This window comes from Neopsephotus bourkii, unplaced genomic scaffold (genome assembly GCF_033783945.1).
Source record: "Neopsephotus bourkii isolate Nb327-2 ecotype Australia unplaced genomic scaffold, CSIRO-AGI_Nbou_v1 NB_284, whole genome shotgun sequence".
Lineage (NCBI taxonomy): Eukaryota > Metazoa > Chordata > Aves > Psittaciformes > Psittacidae > Neopsephotus > Neopsephotus bourkii.
In genome coordinates, this window is record NW_026900793.1 from 777902 (window position 1) to 793805 (window position 15904).

General features: G+C 47.4%; 2 protein-coding genes across 4 annotated transcripts in view; one reads left to right on the forward strand and one right to left on the reverse strand.

The window, feature by feature from the left end:
- Nucleotides 1-14495, reverse strand: part of RNF123 (ring finger protein 123) — a 46323-nt gene extending 31828 nt beyond the window's left edge. For 2 of the 3 annotated variants that reach the window (XR_009724517.1, XM_061346971.1), the window contains exons 1-19: nucleotides 14226-14495; nucleotides 13373-13457; nucleotides 11242-11321; nucleotides 10328-10425; nucleotides 9220-9274; nucleotides 8810-8895; nucleotides 7997-8083; nucleotides 7423-7490; nucleotides 6409-6534; nucleotides 5710-5824; nucleotides 4847-4951; nucleotides 4591-4716; nucleotides 3525-3617; nucleotides 3257-3330; nucleotides 2685-2802; nucleotides 2123-2222; nucleotides 1609-1670; nucleotides 1448-1519; nucleotides 657-777 (exon numbers count right to left, since the gene is read on the reverse strand). Coding sequence is in view for 2 of the 3 variants with exons in the window: in XM_061346971.1 (XP_061202955.1) it covers nucleotides 657-777; nucleotides 1448-1519; nucleotides 1609-1670; nucleotides 2123-2222; nucleotides 2685-2802; nucleotides 3257-3330; nucleotides 3525-3617; nucleotides 4591-4716; nucleotides 4847-4951; nucleotides 5710-5824; nucleotides 6409-6534; nucleotides 7423-7490; nucleotides 7997-8083; nucleotides 8810-8895; nucleotides 9220-9274; nucleotides 10328-10425; nucleotides 11242-11321; nucleotides 13373-13457; nucleotides 14226-14307 (1753 nt within the window). In the remaining variant the exon portion in view is untranslated. The remainder of the gene's footprint in view (nucleotides 1-656; nucleotides 778-1447; nucleotides 1520-1608; nucleotides 1671-2122; nucleotides 2223-2684; nucleotides 2803-3256; nucleotides 3331-3524; nucleotides 3618-4590; nucleotides 4717-4846; nucleotides 4952-5709; nucleotides 5825-6408; nucleotides 6535-7422; nucleotides 7491-7996; nucleotides 8084-8809; nucleotides 8896-9219; nucleotides 9275-10327; nucleotides 10426-11241; nucleotides 11322-13372; nucleotides 13458-14225) is intronic. The other variant, XM_061346972.1, reaches the window with a different exon arrangement.
- The window catches only part of PBRM1 (polybromo 1), a 351134-nt gene continuing 343898 nt past the window's right edge, over nucleotides 8669-15904 (forward strand). Inside the window, exon 1 of the mRNA XM_061346961.1 lies at nucleotides 8669-8674. The gene's annotated coding sequence lies outside the window, so the exon portion shown is untranslated. The remainder of the gene's footprint in view (nucleotides 8675-15904) is intronic.

The window sequence follows — 15904 nt, forward strand, 5'->3', positions numbered from 1 at the left end:
TTAGATCCACTCAGAAACAGAAGCAACCCATGGTCATTGACAACAAACCTCCTAGCACTTCCTCCCTCCCAGCAACAGTGACTGGAGGAAACTGGATCATCAGAAACCCCGGCAGCTCTCCATCTGGCTACTCTAGCTCTGTCACTTAGTCCCACAGGAATCATTAAGGCACTTACTGACTCTTGAGAAAAGGCCAGCCTAAAGAAAGAAAAGGGAGTGCCAAGCAGATCATGGCAGGACAGGCAAGGCAGGGTTTGAGAGTGGGAAAGCAACTGGCACTGATTTGGTTTCCCCTTAATCCCACTGTCTGGGAATCACAAAACCAGACAAATATCTTCCCCTAAACTTTGACTACAGGATCATTGAGCTGCCCTTCTATAGACCCATAATCAATACTAGACTCTGCTCCAGAGCAGACAAGGAGAAACAGCAAACAGTACAGGTGCCCCTTTGCAAGCCTCATGTCTGGATGTTTACTGGAATAGGTCTGCACACAGGAATTTCCCAGGGTGACCGGGAACTACGGAAACAGGGTGACAGACGGCTCAGGCACCCATGAGAAACAGAACATTTCCAGCATCTTGGAGAGCATTGCCAAGAGGTAAGCCTTGTCCTAACCACACAAATGCCTTCAAAGCTTCTCCTCCAGGCCTTACCTTCACTGCTCACTGTGGCTGGGCTTTTTGCCTTGTGGCCATCCCAGAAGAAACGCAGGGCAGCAATAAGGCGGTGCAGGAAGCACACCATGTACTCTGGCGGGCACAACACAGTCAAGTTCTAGGGCACGAATGAGAGTTCAGCCATCAGGACAAGTGTGAAAGTTCATCTTAGTCCCAGTGGACATACGGTACAAGCAGAAACTCTGGTGATTTCAGCCTTGCTAGCATCTCTAGCATCCAGCACTGGTAGAGAGGCTAGCCCTAATGGTAGGGAGCAGTTTCCACCCCTAGAAAGTCCTGGTCACTGAAACAACAAGCTGGTCTGACAGAGGAGGATGGATACAACATGCTCCACCATGAAATACAGGGCTGATCATGAATAGAGATGCAGGTAAAGAAAGGTTTCCTGCAACAGCAGATGCCTACCCAAACCTGCAGCCCAACAAACTACTCCAGGGCCAGAAGAGTCCTTACCCAGGCAGTGAAGAGGATGCCAAAGCCAGCAGGCCACAGAGCACTCCACAGCCGTGCTCCCTGAGAGGTTTTAGAAGGTCATTCAGCTCCCACCTAAGGTTGTGCCCAAGGACGACCTTCCTACAAATGACTGCATAGGACTTGGATAAGTTGCCTGGCTTCTAGCCTTAGACCTTCTCCCCATTCGCTGCCGTATCTAGACCTCAGTTATCAGTTGCTGGAAGCAGCCTGGTCAAAAGGGCTGAGCTCCCAGTCTGAAGGTGCCAGAGAGCTCTCAGGATGAGGCTTGAGGGAAGGCTGACCTTCTGACTTACCCCTCTATTGCTAGCGTTTTCCTGAAGAAACTTGCGGAATTTGTTTAGGAAGATGTATCTGGAGGCTTCCCCCTGGCAGGAGGAAAAGCAGGCGGTAAATCTACGCCTTAAAAGTCCTGTGATGTGGGGATACTGCAGCGAAAGATTCACAGAGCACTTACCCCTCCTCTGTCCTTGTTGTTCAGCAGCAGCTTCAGAATCTGAACCTGGAGACCTTCCACCACTAAAATGGAGACAACATCTGCCATCAGAAAACAAGCACTCGAGAGTAACTACCCACGCTAACCCCAACTGCAGTACCATCTTCCCAAGGAGAAAGGCCACCTTATCTGCAGAGGGGCCCAGGAAGAACCGGTGCCAGCAGAAGCTGATCACATCACTGAGAATTTTCTCTCCCACCACCCAGCAATAAATCCATCCACATAAACAATACCCCTGAAGGCAAGTCTGGCTCTGTGATGGGATGCTGCAGGCCTGTGCACATGGGTCCCAGCACTCTTAACCCTCTATCAGATAATGGCATGGCTCGCCCCCACCTCTGCAGCACACCCCATCCTGGCAGGAACACAGCTGGACCTCACGTTGTGATGGGAATTTAGAAACAGCTCAAGGGTTGGTCCCTTTGACTGAACAAAAGATTGGGGATCTTGACAATTTCCCTTCTTCCTCAGAGACCTTCAATGCGTTTCTTCAGCCGCTGGCAGCCTCTTTCATACGCCCGCCGCCTCAGTCTCTCCTCAGCACTTTCCTCCTTCACGTCCTTACTTTCCTTGCCCTGGTTGGGGGACAGACACTGATTACTAGAAGAACTCTTCACAGGGAAAACATCTTGCCAAATGGAGAGCAGAAACTCTCTGAAACAACATACCAGTGTGTGACTGGCAGCAAACCTAAACAGGCCTTCCCTGGCCTTGTAATTAGTAAGGGCAGGAGATCTTTTGAAGATACCCATGTCAACCTGGAATTCCTTAGATGCTGTGAGGTTTCCTTCCAGATCTGTTGGCATAGAAAATGCCCCCCTTCCCTGCCCTAAGCAACACACTCCAAACACCTCCTGTAAGGTGACAGTAAAGATGACAGCGCAATGGACAGGCTACAGCTCTCACACAACTCTGAAGGATGCACCAGTACTAATGCAGCTGGAAACATCGGCCAATCAATCTCCTCAGCCAGAAAATGATGGGGCAGCAGGCCACAGAATTTCTTCGGTCTGCTTAGTGGAAGTGCCTTTACTCACCTCCTTGGTGAAGCGGTTTGGCCACCATGTGGTTGGAATGAGCTCCTGCAAACCAGCCTCCTCCACACGCAGTGGGCTCTTTATGTAGAAGAATACAACAGAACGGAGCACATCAAAGCTGCAGCGGAGTTAAAGCAAGCACAGAAGCTATGCACGTCAGGACAATATACAGGGTTTGTTTCCAGAGCTGTAGTGAGAGATTCCTTTCCAAACAACCACTCAAAGGTCTACCAGATCAAGAGCCCCTTTCTCCTGGGACAAGCCCCAGGCAGTTATCGCAGCAGCTGGACTGCTCTGAAAGCATTTTTGCTCTAGTGACATTAGAGACGTCAGTCAGGTAGAAATGAAGCTCTCTGTGTGACTAGGATGTGAACTATATGACACTGCTCCACCTCCTCAAAGCAGGACCTTGTAGGGAATGGTGTCAGACTGACAGAGGAAACCTAAGCGATTAAAAAGGACTTCTCAAAGACAGGGTGGCTTCTGCCTCCCAAGACCTTCAAATCCTTGAAGCCTCCTTGCCTGCATTACTGAGGGCAGGGAGAACTGAGACTAGGAGGCACAAAGGATACAGAACATTGCTGAGTAAGTATTTTCTGGATTTCTCATGCTTCAAGACTGCTATGGTGAGCCGGAGGTAGTGAATCTAAGGAAACAGAAAAAGCAAAAGTGACTCCATCTGCAGAACAGGCTATGACTCTCCAACAGATCCGATGTGACAGAACTGCTATTTCTAGATCAAACAACTGCAATATCAGAAACATCATGTACCTTTGGACAAGGGGACATAACGGATGCTGCCTAGTCACAGATTCTTGGGGATTCAGAAGTGCAACTCACTTGTAATCCCAGGTCTGGGACGATGGGGGAGAACCTGTAAGCCCGCAGCAGGGACATCAGTAGCTGCTTGAGGCACTCGTGCACTTCATACTCCTGAGAAAATAACAAACACATTAAACAGCAGCAGCATCGAGTAGGGAACAGCTGCAACTCCCAGAGCATGACCTTGGAGGGAAGCATTCACTTCAGATTTGAAAAAGCAGGCACTCTGAACCCACAGTGGCTGTCCATCTGACTCCATAGGAGAGTCCAAGCAGAAGTTGGTGCAACTGCTTTGCTACAGAAAAGCATGCACTAGTAAAACAAACCCCAAAATCACCTAAAATAACCCCCAAAGTCCCAGGTCCTCTTTAGCTGGGCAGTCTCCTATCTTCATATCCCCTGAGCCTAACAAACATACCATCTTTGAGAACAAACTCAGAAAGAAGTAAATGTGATGACGAAATTGCCTTTTTGAGTCCAACTCATAGCCAAGCAGCAGTGCTGTTAATTGTCCATCTGTTAACTGCTACCCCAAAGGACAAGGACAAAGGAAATCTGCTGTCTCCAAGTAGATTTCTGGCAGTGATTGGCTCCTCACAGCCCTCCAGCAGCAGCAGCTTTCCAGTGGCTAGTAAAAGCTGCCCCAAACAAGTGTCCCTACAATGAGTGACCACATCCAGCTTGCACACAAAGGGCCATGGGAAATTGGAGGGTTTTTCCCAGTGGTGCTGGAGGTAGTGAAAGTGCAGTGCCCATTTCCACCCCAGTGCTGCACACTGTGATCTATCTCCTGGGGCACATGGTGGAATTTAGGACCTCCACAATCATGTAAGGATCAAAAACACCCAAGAGACCAACTCACTTCTTATTGATAAATTTGATGTTCTCAGAAGCAGGAAGTTACTCAACCTAACCAGTTCCTTTGGCAGTAGGAAAAGCTTAGAAATGCTTTGTAAGCTCTTTGTTAGTATCACTACTACCGTTCAGTACTGAGTCATTCATTATTGAACCCTGTCCTCAGCATAACCTCCTCCCAGGGTTTCCTTGTGATCCCTGGGGAAGAACCAGCACTCTAGCAACTCACCTCCATAAGAAGCCACATGAGATCCAGCAGCTGCTGAATAAGGGGATGGGCCTCCACTGCCCCTCCTCGCTCAAGGATGCTCAACAGGAAGGTCATGAGCACATCTTCCACCAGATACACCTTGCACTAAGACAGAGAGACATGTAAATAGTACTCCAAGGCACAGTCACCTCCCAGAAAAAGCTGAGGTTTATCTCCCCTTGCAAGCACAGTAACAGGCATCTACAGAAGCTTTTAATAGATGGACAAAACTCACCAGAAGAGGGGAGAAATAATTGAATATGTGGGCTAATGTAATCAACACTGTGGGTTCTCCTTGAAGCTGCCACATGGATGTGTCCTTCTCCACTAGCTTCCCCTCCTGCAATGACAAACGCAGGAAAACACACAGCTTGGATCCAGCCCAATCCACCAGTGACTGAATGAACCAGAAGGCTAGGGCAGCCACTGTTTTTTACAGGCTGACTGCAGTAAAAACCTTGAACATGGGCATTCAGGAAGGCAAAGCAGTCAGGCTCATGCCTCTGGAGAGCTGTCGTGCAGTACAGATGTCAGTTACTATTAGCCACATAGATACACCTTGATAAGGTTTTTCCAGAAGGGTTTTAAGTGTAGATGATTCCCAGGTTGTAAATGGGAATCCCTGCAGAGGAGGTCATCTAGTAAAGCAGGTCTCCATTCAAGCCACAACCATGGCAGATGGCATAAACTGATCATCTCCCAGAGTCAACAGTGCTGCAGCCATGACAGTTCTCAAGGCAGACCTGCCAGGATTTCACCACATCACTAGGAAAGCAGTAAAAAGTTTAGAATATGAACAAGCTTCTCTTAAGGCTGCAAAAGTAAATCCAGCAGTTCTGACCCTGCCAAACACCACTTCTTGTACACTGGGATTGAAACCTCGCAGGATTGAGAACAGTAAAACTCAGTATGATTTAAATTAAGTCCTGGAACTATTAGGAATCCCATTTTGTAAGCTAATGTGCACAGCTTATGCAAAAGCATACATTTAGACTCCAGCTACGTGGAAACATCTGAGCTGTCGGCATGTGCTGAGAAGTGCAGAACCACATTTTCCACTGTGGTGCCCCACAGTTCCACCTAGGAACAACAGCTTACTGTCACATCTATTCCAATATGGATCACATTCTTCAAGTAGCCTAGCAGCTTGTGAGCCTTCACTAGGTCTGCAGCAGGAGGATCTTGCAAAGGGCAGTAACCTTCCACTGGATAAGTAGGCAAGTGTTAAGGTAAAATGCAATCTGATCCTTTCAGCACTTCTTTTGTTAATGCAAGGAAAAGACTGAGTCTCTATTTTACTTTATACCCACACATGCCTCAGTCACAGTTCAAACCTCAATGCCATCTAAATGGATGGTAAGCCACAAGCTCTTATCCCCACTTCCTCACTATTGTTAACACCATGCCAGAAGTCCCATATGGATAGGAAGTAGAAAAGACCAGTGGCCAAGAGGCTCACCAGTATTAGGGCTTCCAAAACTGGACAGTGAGACTATTGAAGGATCAGGGTGTCTGGGAACAGGCAGCCCCAGGCTGCAGCAGTAGTTACTCATTCAGAGCTGAAAGCAAAGCTCATTTCAGAAGCTGTCAGGCACCAGCACTCAAGTTTGTGTGCCCTGACGTTCTGCTCCAGCTGAGGATGTATCTGATTCTTGTCTCCATGACCCTGCTGTGGGAACAAGTACAAACAGAAGGAAGTGACCTGCAGTCAGGTACGCATATTTTTCAGGTTCCAAAGATGGTCTCAGGACATGTTCTTCTCCCCTGAGACCTCCTCTCTGCACACATAAAGGATATCGGAGTGGACGGCTTCCAAAGTTAAAAGCCACGGATTCTTTGAATGAGAGACTGATGGCAGGGAAGTAAGCCATTCCAGCACCCCTCGTGATGTTATCAAAAGCAGTCCCCAGAGACATGCCGTTCCTGAAAGAAGGAAAACCCACAACATTTTAGTCACAACAGGAGGGTTTTGAGGCCAACTGGGCAATTCAGGTATCTGTTTTCCCCTCCCAGCAACATGGCAACACATACACACCAGTCAGTCATGCCTCCCATCACTCTTAATCTGTCACACATGCAAACACCACAGCTCTGCTGAGTAGCAGCCATGAGAAGCACATCAACACTCCTGTTTTCATACAGGCAGGCACTGGAGTCTGCACAACGTGCAGAGCCCATGAAGCTTCAAGGGCAACCCAAATCCTTACAAGATAACCAGCAGGTCATTTGAAAGGCAGGTGAGATTTTTGGCCTCATCCATTTATGTTGGTGGAGATAGAAGGATAATGCTCTCAATCTACTCTTCTCTCAAAGATGACATGGAGCAACTAATGGTTTTAAATTCCATCTGACTTGTCCAGGCTGTAGTTTACGGACAGGGAACAATTCTTATTCAGCCTGGCCTTTCCTGTTGAGCATGGGAGTTGGAGGCTAGAGATTCATCAGACTTTCCACTTCTCCTTGTGAATCGAGGACAGGCAATGTCTACAGCGACCACAAAAGCAATCAGTGTGGTTCAGCCAGCTGTAGTATTAAGCATCAAAAGAGATGCCCTCCCCTTCAAAATCCTAGCAAACTTTGTAGGTTGAAAATCTTTCTGCCAAATGCTCCCACCTCAACTTAGGAGACTCAACAGCCCATTTAGATGGTTTCTGAATGTAATACAGAAAAGCAACAGGATGGAACTACCAAAGAACTTAAAAGGGGAGAGGGCAGAAATAGGGCTCAGCAATCTGCTAAGCAGTGAGGAAACCTTGATGTTTCACACCACACAGACATCAACAAAGCAGGCAACTGGGCAAAAATGCTTACAAGCAGAAAGCAATGGTGCCCTCATCAAGGTCTATCAGACAGCTGACGATGTCTCCTGCTGCCCAAGACTGCAGTAAAGGGAGAGAAAAGGTTAAATATATATCTGGGCTGTTCCCACATCAAAAGAGTGTCTGAAACACAACCAATCCCATGGGTTTCAGGGTTGAAGAAGAGAGAGCTCCTTCTCACTCCAGTTCACATAGAATTCTCTGAAAGCTGCATGTAAGCCACTGATTGGGATCTTTTTCCCTCCAGCAACAGGAACATGCACAGGATCAAACACGTATTTCTCCCAACACTGCATCATCCTCTGGTGTGCTACAGAGAACCAGAACCTTCCAGAGTCCAACAGCAGCACTATAGTGGGAATCAGTCTGCTGAGGCTGCTAAACAAAGCACCCAGACAGCATGTCCAGCACCCCTAAAGTACAAACAATTGCTGGCACTGAGCCTCTAAAAGAGCAGACTGAAGCAGGAAGGGCAGCTTGAGGGCGTTCCACAAGGCCCTGGAGCAGAAGCCACCTGTTTCCTTCTCATTCCTCTGCAACCCGTTTCTGGGAGGACGGCTACTCACTTTGCCATAGTTGGTGGTAGTCACGTTCCACTTGCGCACCCTGTTTCCATCATATGCATATGAATCTGGTGTATCTCCAACTCCTTCCTGCACCAAAGTATCAAAGAGGAGACTCAGACCAGACCAAGCATGGGGGATCCCTCTTACTGCAAGGGCATCTTTAAGGAGGAGACCAAAGCAGCTGACAGCACACATGTTCTACCTGAGAAAAATCTTCATTCTAGTATATATCCAGTGGCCTGTGATCTGTGGCTCATTTTGCTATTCATTTTGGGGTTAGAAGAAGAGTACTGGCATCCTACACTTCTAATTTCTGCCAAAGCAGCCCAGAAGAATGACCATCACCTCCTCTTTCATATGTTGCAGAGTGGCAAGTTAATGAAACTCTGCACCTGACATCCCTTCCCAGCACCAAACATCCCAAGAGCTGGCCTGGGCCTGCCCCTCCTGGGCAAAAAAGCCCTGCAGCACTAGCTGATGAGGGCCACCCCAAGAGCCTGGCTGCCAGCACTGCAGACCCACACCCTCTCCAGAGATGACGCCAGCAGAAAGTCAGCACTTTGTAGCTATGTGCAGCAAAAGCACAGCAACACACCCAGTGTACAAGACTTTCACAGCCTGCACCACTCTGAACACAGACCAGAGAGTCTAGTAAAGATCTCTAAAGCAGCAGATCTTGTATTTCTAGTGTGCGTGCTGGGTGCCACGTGCCAGCAGGGCAGGAGCACAGCACCAATGCAATGCTCCACACTGACCTAAGAAGCGGTAGAGGAACACAGAGCAACCCTGTGCCACGTGCAGCAGTTACACTACCTCCTGATTAAATTTGCAGTTGAGAGTACACCAGCCAATTTGCATGAGTCCCTGGGAAGAGATGAGCACCTCGTAAATCCATTTCCCTGAAAGAAAGAGATGCCACACAGTGACTCCCTGCTGCCTGGCTCATTGTCAGAGAAGCCAAACCTGACGCTGCTCCCACAGAAATAAACGTGACACTCAAAGGAGCTTCGGGACATCCCCAGCATGCCCCTCCCACTTCTTCACTCCAGCATCACACAATCCTCCATCCTTCTGACTTCCTGGACAAGCCAGTGGATGAAGGTGGGGAGAGAAGATTCAAGATCTGAAACATATTCAAGATTTCCTGAGTTCTCTAGTTGTGTAACTCTCCATACATTCTTTCCAGGGTCTTTTCTCAACACATAGCTGGTTTATCTCCTTACCTTTATACACGCACGTCGTGGCCCTGATGGACCCAAAGTTACTGTGGCCAATCACCTGGACCAACAAACAAAAGATATTTTGAAATCAGGCAAAAAGGTAGATGGAGAGTTATTGACAAGCACAGTGTAGGAAAGAGATGGAACATCTTCCCCATCCCAGCAGCTGTACTCAGAGCCCTGGAAGACATCCAGGTCCTTCACACAGCTCATCCATACTCGAAGTGCAGTGAAGCATGCAACATGGCAGCAGTACAAAGGCAATGTTGTGAACGACAGGTTCCTACTGAGATGTGACAGGTATTCAAAAGTGACTATTATATATAAGACATCTGAAACCTGGACAACTTAGAAAAACCCTATAGATTCAGGACATCCAGACTAAAGGCAGAGGAATGGCAGGTAACATAACAGACCATGAAGAAGAGGTGAAGGTAGCAACAAGGAAATCACAGGCAAGTCAGCCTGATCCAGCATGAAGGTAAATTCTAGGTACAGCCAAGGTAAGCTACCGCAGGCGGTCAAAGGGAAAAGGGAGACCAGGGCAGCCTCCCCTGCTAGAAGTAAAAAATGATACACTGATTAAGGAGGGAATGAGCACAGGAACACTGTTCTCAGTGAAGGGGTGAAAGGAGTGCAGAAATCGATCAAGTAGGAAAGAATTACACTCCAGTGGATTCTTTCCACTGATTTACTGCATGAGGAGCACCACCTAAGGAGCAAGCAGCAAGCTAGCGGAAACGAAGGAGAAAGGACAGCCTCAGCTGCACCCTCTAGCCACCAGAACAGAAGGAAGAGGCAGTCTGCTGAAAGTCTGGGCAGGAAAGCTGACTGCTGGCCTTTGCTTAGAGCAAGCTCTTCAGCAAGCCCTTGGACCAGGGTAAACCTTTCACTCCCTCGCAGCTCCACTCAGAGCTTGCTGAGATTTAGGGGTACTGACAGACCCAAAAGAACTCATTTCCTTCAGGATCCTGCAGCCTTCTGGGTAGACTCCATTTACAACACACTACAAAGCTAATGACAGGGATCTGTTATGAAGAACAAACCAAGAAACCCCAAGTGCTTTTAGTCCCACAAGACCATTTTCTGCTCCTCCCAGCACCACACTCACCCCAAGTAAGTCGTCATCCACCAGCAGAAGCCCCTCAAAACCACTTGTGTGGTCCAACACCACAGTAGATGGACCAAGCCGGCCCTCTGCTACCTGATCTGAAACAAGAGTTGCAAAAAAACTCTTAAGGAAAGTTGTGCAGGATTTAGCAGTACAGCTGATGAGTGTCTCCAGCTAAACCTACAAGAGCACCTGGATTCTACTGCAGTGGAGGAAGACTAAACTAGCATTACCCAAGAGAACCTCTGGAAAGGAGACACCAGTGACATTTAAAAGGAGGTTTCCACAGCAACACGTAAGGTCTTAGCTATGCAACATGCAGGACATATGCTAAGTTTTCCACATCGCATCAAAATCTTACTGTGGCAAAATTTAAAGACCAAACTAAACTCTGAGCCAAATGTTTCGCCAACATATCACACTTTGCAGCCAGCAAGAAAAGTTATTTTTAGGAGAGGAGCCAGGTTGTATCCTGCCACATCCTGACTCATTCAGGGAAATGGATGCTAGCAAGAATACAGGCAACAGCCTGAGGCCTAAAGGGAATACTTACAGTGGAGACCAATATGTACAATTGTCAACAAGCCTCTGCATTTCCCACTGAGGAAAACACTGCGTGTTGCTGGTCACAGCAACGGCTCTGTATGTCATTACCAGTGACACACCTTCAACATTTGTCCCCGAACTGCTTTTCCAGGCATTTTCACCTGAAAATATGCCCCCTGCTTCCACCAGCAACCTGCTTCAAGGATGGCTGACGAGCCCCTCACAGGCAGGATTTAAAGGTACAGTAAATTAGAGCACAGGAGAGCAGAACAAGGCTCACTCAGAGAACTGCCTTTCATGATAGAACTTGTCCTCCCAACTAAGCAGTACAAGCAGAAAGCGCAAACCAGACACTCGGTGTCTCCTACCTCGACTGTCTTCAGAGCCACTCTTCTCTGCTAGCAACCGGTCAAGGTGCTCCTGCAGGTTCTGGAACGTCAGGTGCTTTCTGGGGAATACACATGCACAGGAGTTATTCAGAAAACTCTATCTCCAAGTTTTAAAGAGTTGCAGCCCACACACGTGTCCACACAGTCCTGTGCTGTGAGACATGAACTGGGAAGTTCCATCCATCTGTATTTCTTGTGACGAATCAGGGGAATTTGCTGCTCACCACGTTGGGGCAATAAGTGAACCAAGGATTCAACATAGCGGGAAGAAGCGAAGTAGCTAACAAAGAATCTTCAGTTTGCTCAGGAGTATTTTGTGGCAGTAAGAAAGCATGCTTTGGCATCAGCCAGAACGATTTTGTTTGCATACTGAGAATTCTCTCATGCACCCTCTCTGGGCCACTACTTTAGAGTACTTTCTCTTACTGCCCTCCTCTAGTTCTCTCTCTTCAAGGCTAGTTCACTTAGCTGTTCCTTGTGAAAGAGCCATCCCAGACACCTGACTTGCTCTCACCCTTCCTCAAAACCCCTGCAGCATGAAAATACCCTTTTGGATCTGGCAAGACCAAAGTGACATGGTACTTGAGGTGAGGGTGAACCACAAATTTATTCATGATGATTCTCCTTGTCCCTTTCCTAACAATTCCTGACTTCCTACTTTCTTTTCCTGACAGTCTGTCATCCCAATTTCATTCCACTGCAGTAAAGATCAGCCCAGGGCTGACCATTTTATTCACAATGTTGAGGTTGTACCCCTTTCAATACATCACTTTGCACTTCCATCTGTGGAACAATGTCTCACTTCTGCAGGACTAGAGCTTTTCCCAAGACTGTGGTGATAGACCTTTTGTAAGCCTGATGGAGGTGAAGATGCACAGAAGTGGAATCAAAAAATCAGTTTCGATTGCCATGAGAGAGGGTGCCTTCAGTGGAGCAGCTTCATCAGAAGCTAGCATGGAGCAGGAGTTCTGGAAGGAGAAGAGACAGCCAGAGAGATGTCTACAGTGAGCTCCTCTGTGAGGAATTTAGGCCTCTGAAGACAAGATGTCATACAATAAAATTTCTCTCATATGGCAAATGTTATTTCAAGACCTATTTGGCTGCTACTGGCCTTTCTACCAAATAGCCTAGTCTAGGCAATAGGCTGGAAGGAAGAAAGGAAAGAAAAAAGCAAGAGACTAATCCAACAAACTATCAGTTCTGAGCTTTCAAGGCATTAATCACCAGGGAAAGAAATTCAAATTACTGAAAACCAAAACACTCAGGCAGATGGAATATTCCAAGGTATGCTGGCAGGAGAGCTCATGCCAAACCCCTGCCATAAGCCTCACTCTCCAAGAGTGGAGAAGGCCAACAGCTATTTTTAGCAGCTCTGAGCTCACATTTGAGCTGGCAGTACTAAGTATAGCCCCTGGAAAGTGAGCCCAGCCACTCAGCAGCACAGCCAACCAGCAGGAACAACAGGCCTACCTTGCTCTGCAACTGAACCTGTGACTTGCCTCGGGCAAAGCAGCTAAAAGTAAGGGAAATTTTTCTCATCCAAAGCTACAAGTTTCTGGCCTACAAGATGAAGGAGAACTGAAAACAAATAAAAGAAAACAGACACTAAACAGGAATTTTGTGATTCTTTTCCTTTGCTGGCTCCCAGTAATAAAAGTACCAACAGTTCCACAGCCTGAGAAATGCATGGTATTCCATGTATCAGTAATAGTCTTGACTTCAGTTTACAGGGCACTGACAGCCTGTTTTTCATTCTTGTACCTAGAGCCTGGGCATTTTGTTCTTCCTTACAAGTAAAGAGGGAACAGAAACAATCAGGTGAATGCCTACCTGCCTGTTTATCTCAGGAAAATTGCCTAGAGATTTTGTGTATGGGTTGGTTTTCTTTCATGCAAAAACAAATCTGAAGAGTCCTTCCTAGCAAGCCCCACAATTTGAAAAAGCTGTTAAAAGACGAGACCCAAGAATCATTTCTATACCTCAGGGCTGCTGTGCTTATAACAAATACCACTGTGTGGCAATAAAATACTTTTCCTTCCACCACAGTGCTGTATATAGCTGGGCACTGATACAGCATCACTTGCTATCTAGTGAATGAGAAGTCCAATACCTGTAAGCAGCTGCAGGCTGGTTCCCATCAGCACTGGTAAAGACACAATGCAGGTAATCATTCAGCAGCCTACTGTTCACGATCCCTTGTGAAAAACAGGAAGGAAATGAGCTGAGGGAGGCAGGAGGTAAACTCAAACATAAGTTTCACTTGTAAGCAAGAAACTGGTAACTATGGGAAAATCATATTCAAGTTTGCAGATAACACAGTGGAAAACACAGCTTCAAGAAGTCAGTTCTCATCTCACTGTCTTCACCAGCAGCCCCGGAGTCAGCATTTATGGGGTGCATCTCCTCAACAAGGGCTCTTTCCAATTTGAGCTGCTCTACAATAGCAAATGGGAGGCTGTAAGTTGGTCCCCACAAGTGGAACTACATCCTCAGGAATCCCACTGGTGCAACAGTGCCCTCAAATTTGTGGTCTCCTTTGACAGATTTGTGGTCTCATAAGCACAATTCTGATGGATTGGTGAGTCCAAGAGAAAACAGACTGCCTAGCAGGTACCAACATTTCCCAGAAAAGGATTAATCTGAGAACTTGACAAGCTGTTCATCCTGGAAGGGGAACTCCCAAAATCAGATGGAGGAAGGCAGGCAACAACACATTCTCCAGCCTCACAAGGCAGGGCTGTGTGTCAAAGAAACGGCACCATGACAGGACTTTCTGAAGTCCTTCTTACTACAGGAATGTCCCTCCCAAAATCTCAATTCACGAATTTACTCAGTTTCAGCTTCAGCACACCTCACATCAGCAAGGTAACTGCAACTGGAAGGCAGCTGATCTCAAGTGAGGTAAGGGCTGCTCACTGGGTCCACAGCAGTCCTACTTTTACCCAGCACATACAGGCCCATACCTGTAACCTTGGACTTCTCTGGCTCGGTGCTCAGCCTGTAGTTCTTCCTTGAGAAAGCAGTTCCAGCACCTTTCGACGTCATTCTACACAGGCACCACTCCCAGAGCAGATGTAAGACAGACAGAAGCCTAGAACAGAACTGGCTGGGGAGGATGCTGCCTTTAGTCTTCTTCCTTTCTTGGATGCTGATGTACCTGGATTTAACTGCAAGGGCAAGCCAAAATATAGCCAAAGTCCTTGCACTGACATCATCATCCCGGAGACCAAAGCCAACTCACTGCCAACTCTGCCCTCAGCCCCACCCATCCAACAACCCAAAATCTTCCCAAAGCAGAACAAGGTATGAAGCCACACTCCAGACAATAACACAGACCCGACTTCAACCAAGGGCACAGGCAGAACCAGGCCAGAAATAGGCAACCTTTGCACCAACGTTGAGCCAGAAGCACTGAGCCAGCACAAGGCCACAGCTACCACAGCTGCCAAAAACCATCACAACTGCTCACCATACAGCACTGCTACTCATGTCCTCATGAGACACCTCTGCCTTCCTCTCCCACTCTCTATTAAGAGAGACACATGCACCTAGTTAATCTTCTGTTTAACAGATAGATTATTCTGCTACCCAAAACATTGAGAGAGGGAGAAGGAATGAGACAAATGCAGATCATAGAATCACAAACTGGTTTGGGTTAGAAAACACCTTAAAGCTCATCCAGTTCCAACCCCCTGCCACAAACAGGGACACCTCACACTAGATCAGGCTGCTCCAAGCCCTGTTAAATCTGGCCTTGAACACTGCCAGGGATGGGGTATTTACCACTGCTCTCGGCAACTTGACCCAGTGCCTCACCACCCTCACAGTACAGAGCTTCTTCCTCATACCTAACTTGATATAAGCTGGATGAACTGGACTAAAAAACAATGCCATGGACTACAAAACCAAAGGCCCAGCTGATGCTTTTACATGGAAAAAAGCAGACGCTGGTAGAAATACACAGAAGGGTTTACAGCTGAAAACCTACCATGAGACTAAAGATTCATGACCCTTCCTGGTATCACGGGAATGCAAAGAAAGCTACCAGAGCTGATCTGACATCACGCATCAGGACAGAAAGAATAAATTCAAGGTGCTGGTTCCATCCAGCTTCAAAAGGTTACGTTACACCCCTCTCCTGTTCTTGACTGCCCCAGCAGCCAACCGTCATGGGAAGTCTCTCCATCACTAGACAGCTGCTGACAAAATGCTTTGTGGCATGCAGACCAACAGGAAGATGCAACAGGAGCAAAGGCTTGCTGGCAATCTCAAACAGAGCTGAAGTTAAGGTGAACCCAAGAAAAGTTAGTGAACTCGTCAAGTGACAGAAGTGCCTCGGCAGCTCCACTGGCAGAAGATTGCTTGAGGTTCAGGAAAGGATTTACCAAAACCCCTTTCCTCAGGGCCACCACAGCATCCAACAGTGCAGCAGCACTGCCCACCATCCCTCCTGTGCCACTGTCAAGACTATACAGGAGCAAAGCAAATACCAGACAGGATCAATGACCCTGACTGATGGGCATCAGAGACTCAAAACAAGCAAGAGAACAATTAAACTATAAACACATCACATAATACTAAAGCACAGCAGACAGTACAATGCGTGCTATCGTATAAGTACTTTAAATGTGACAGATGTGAC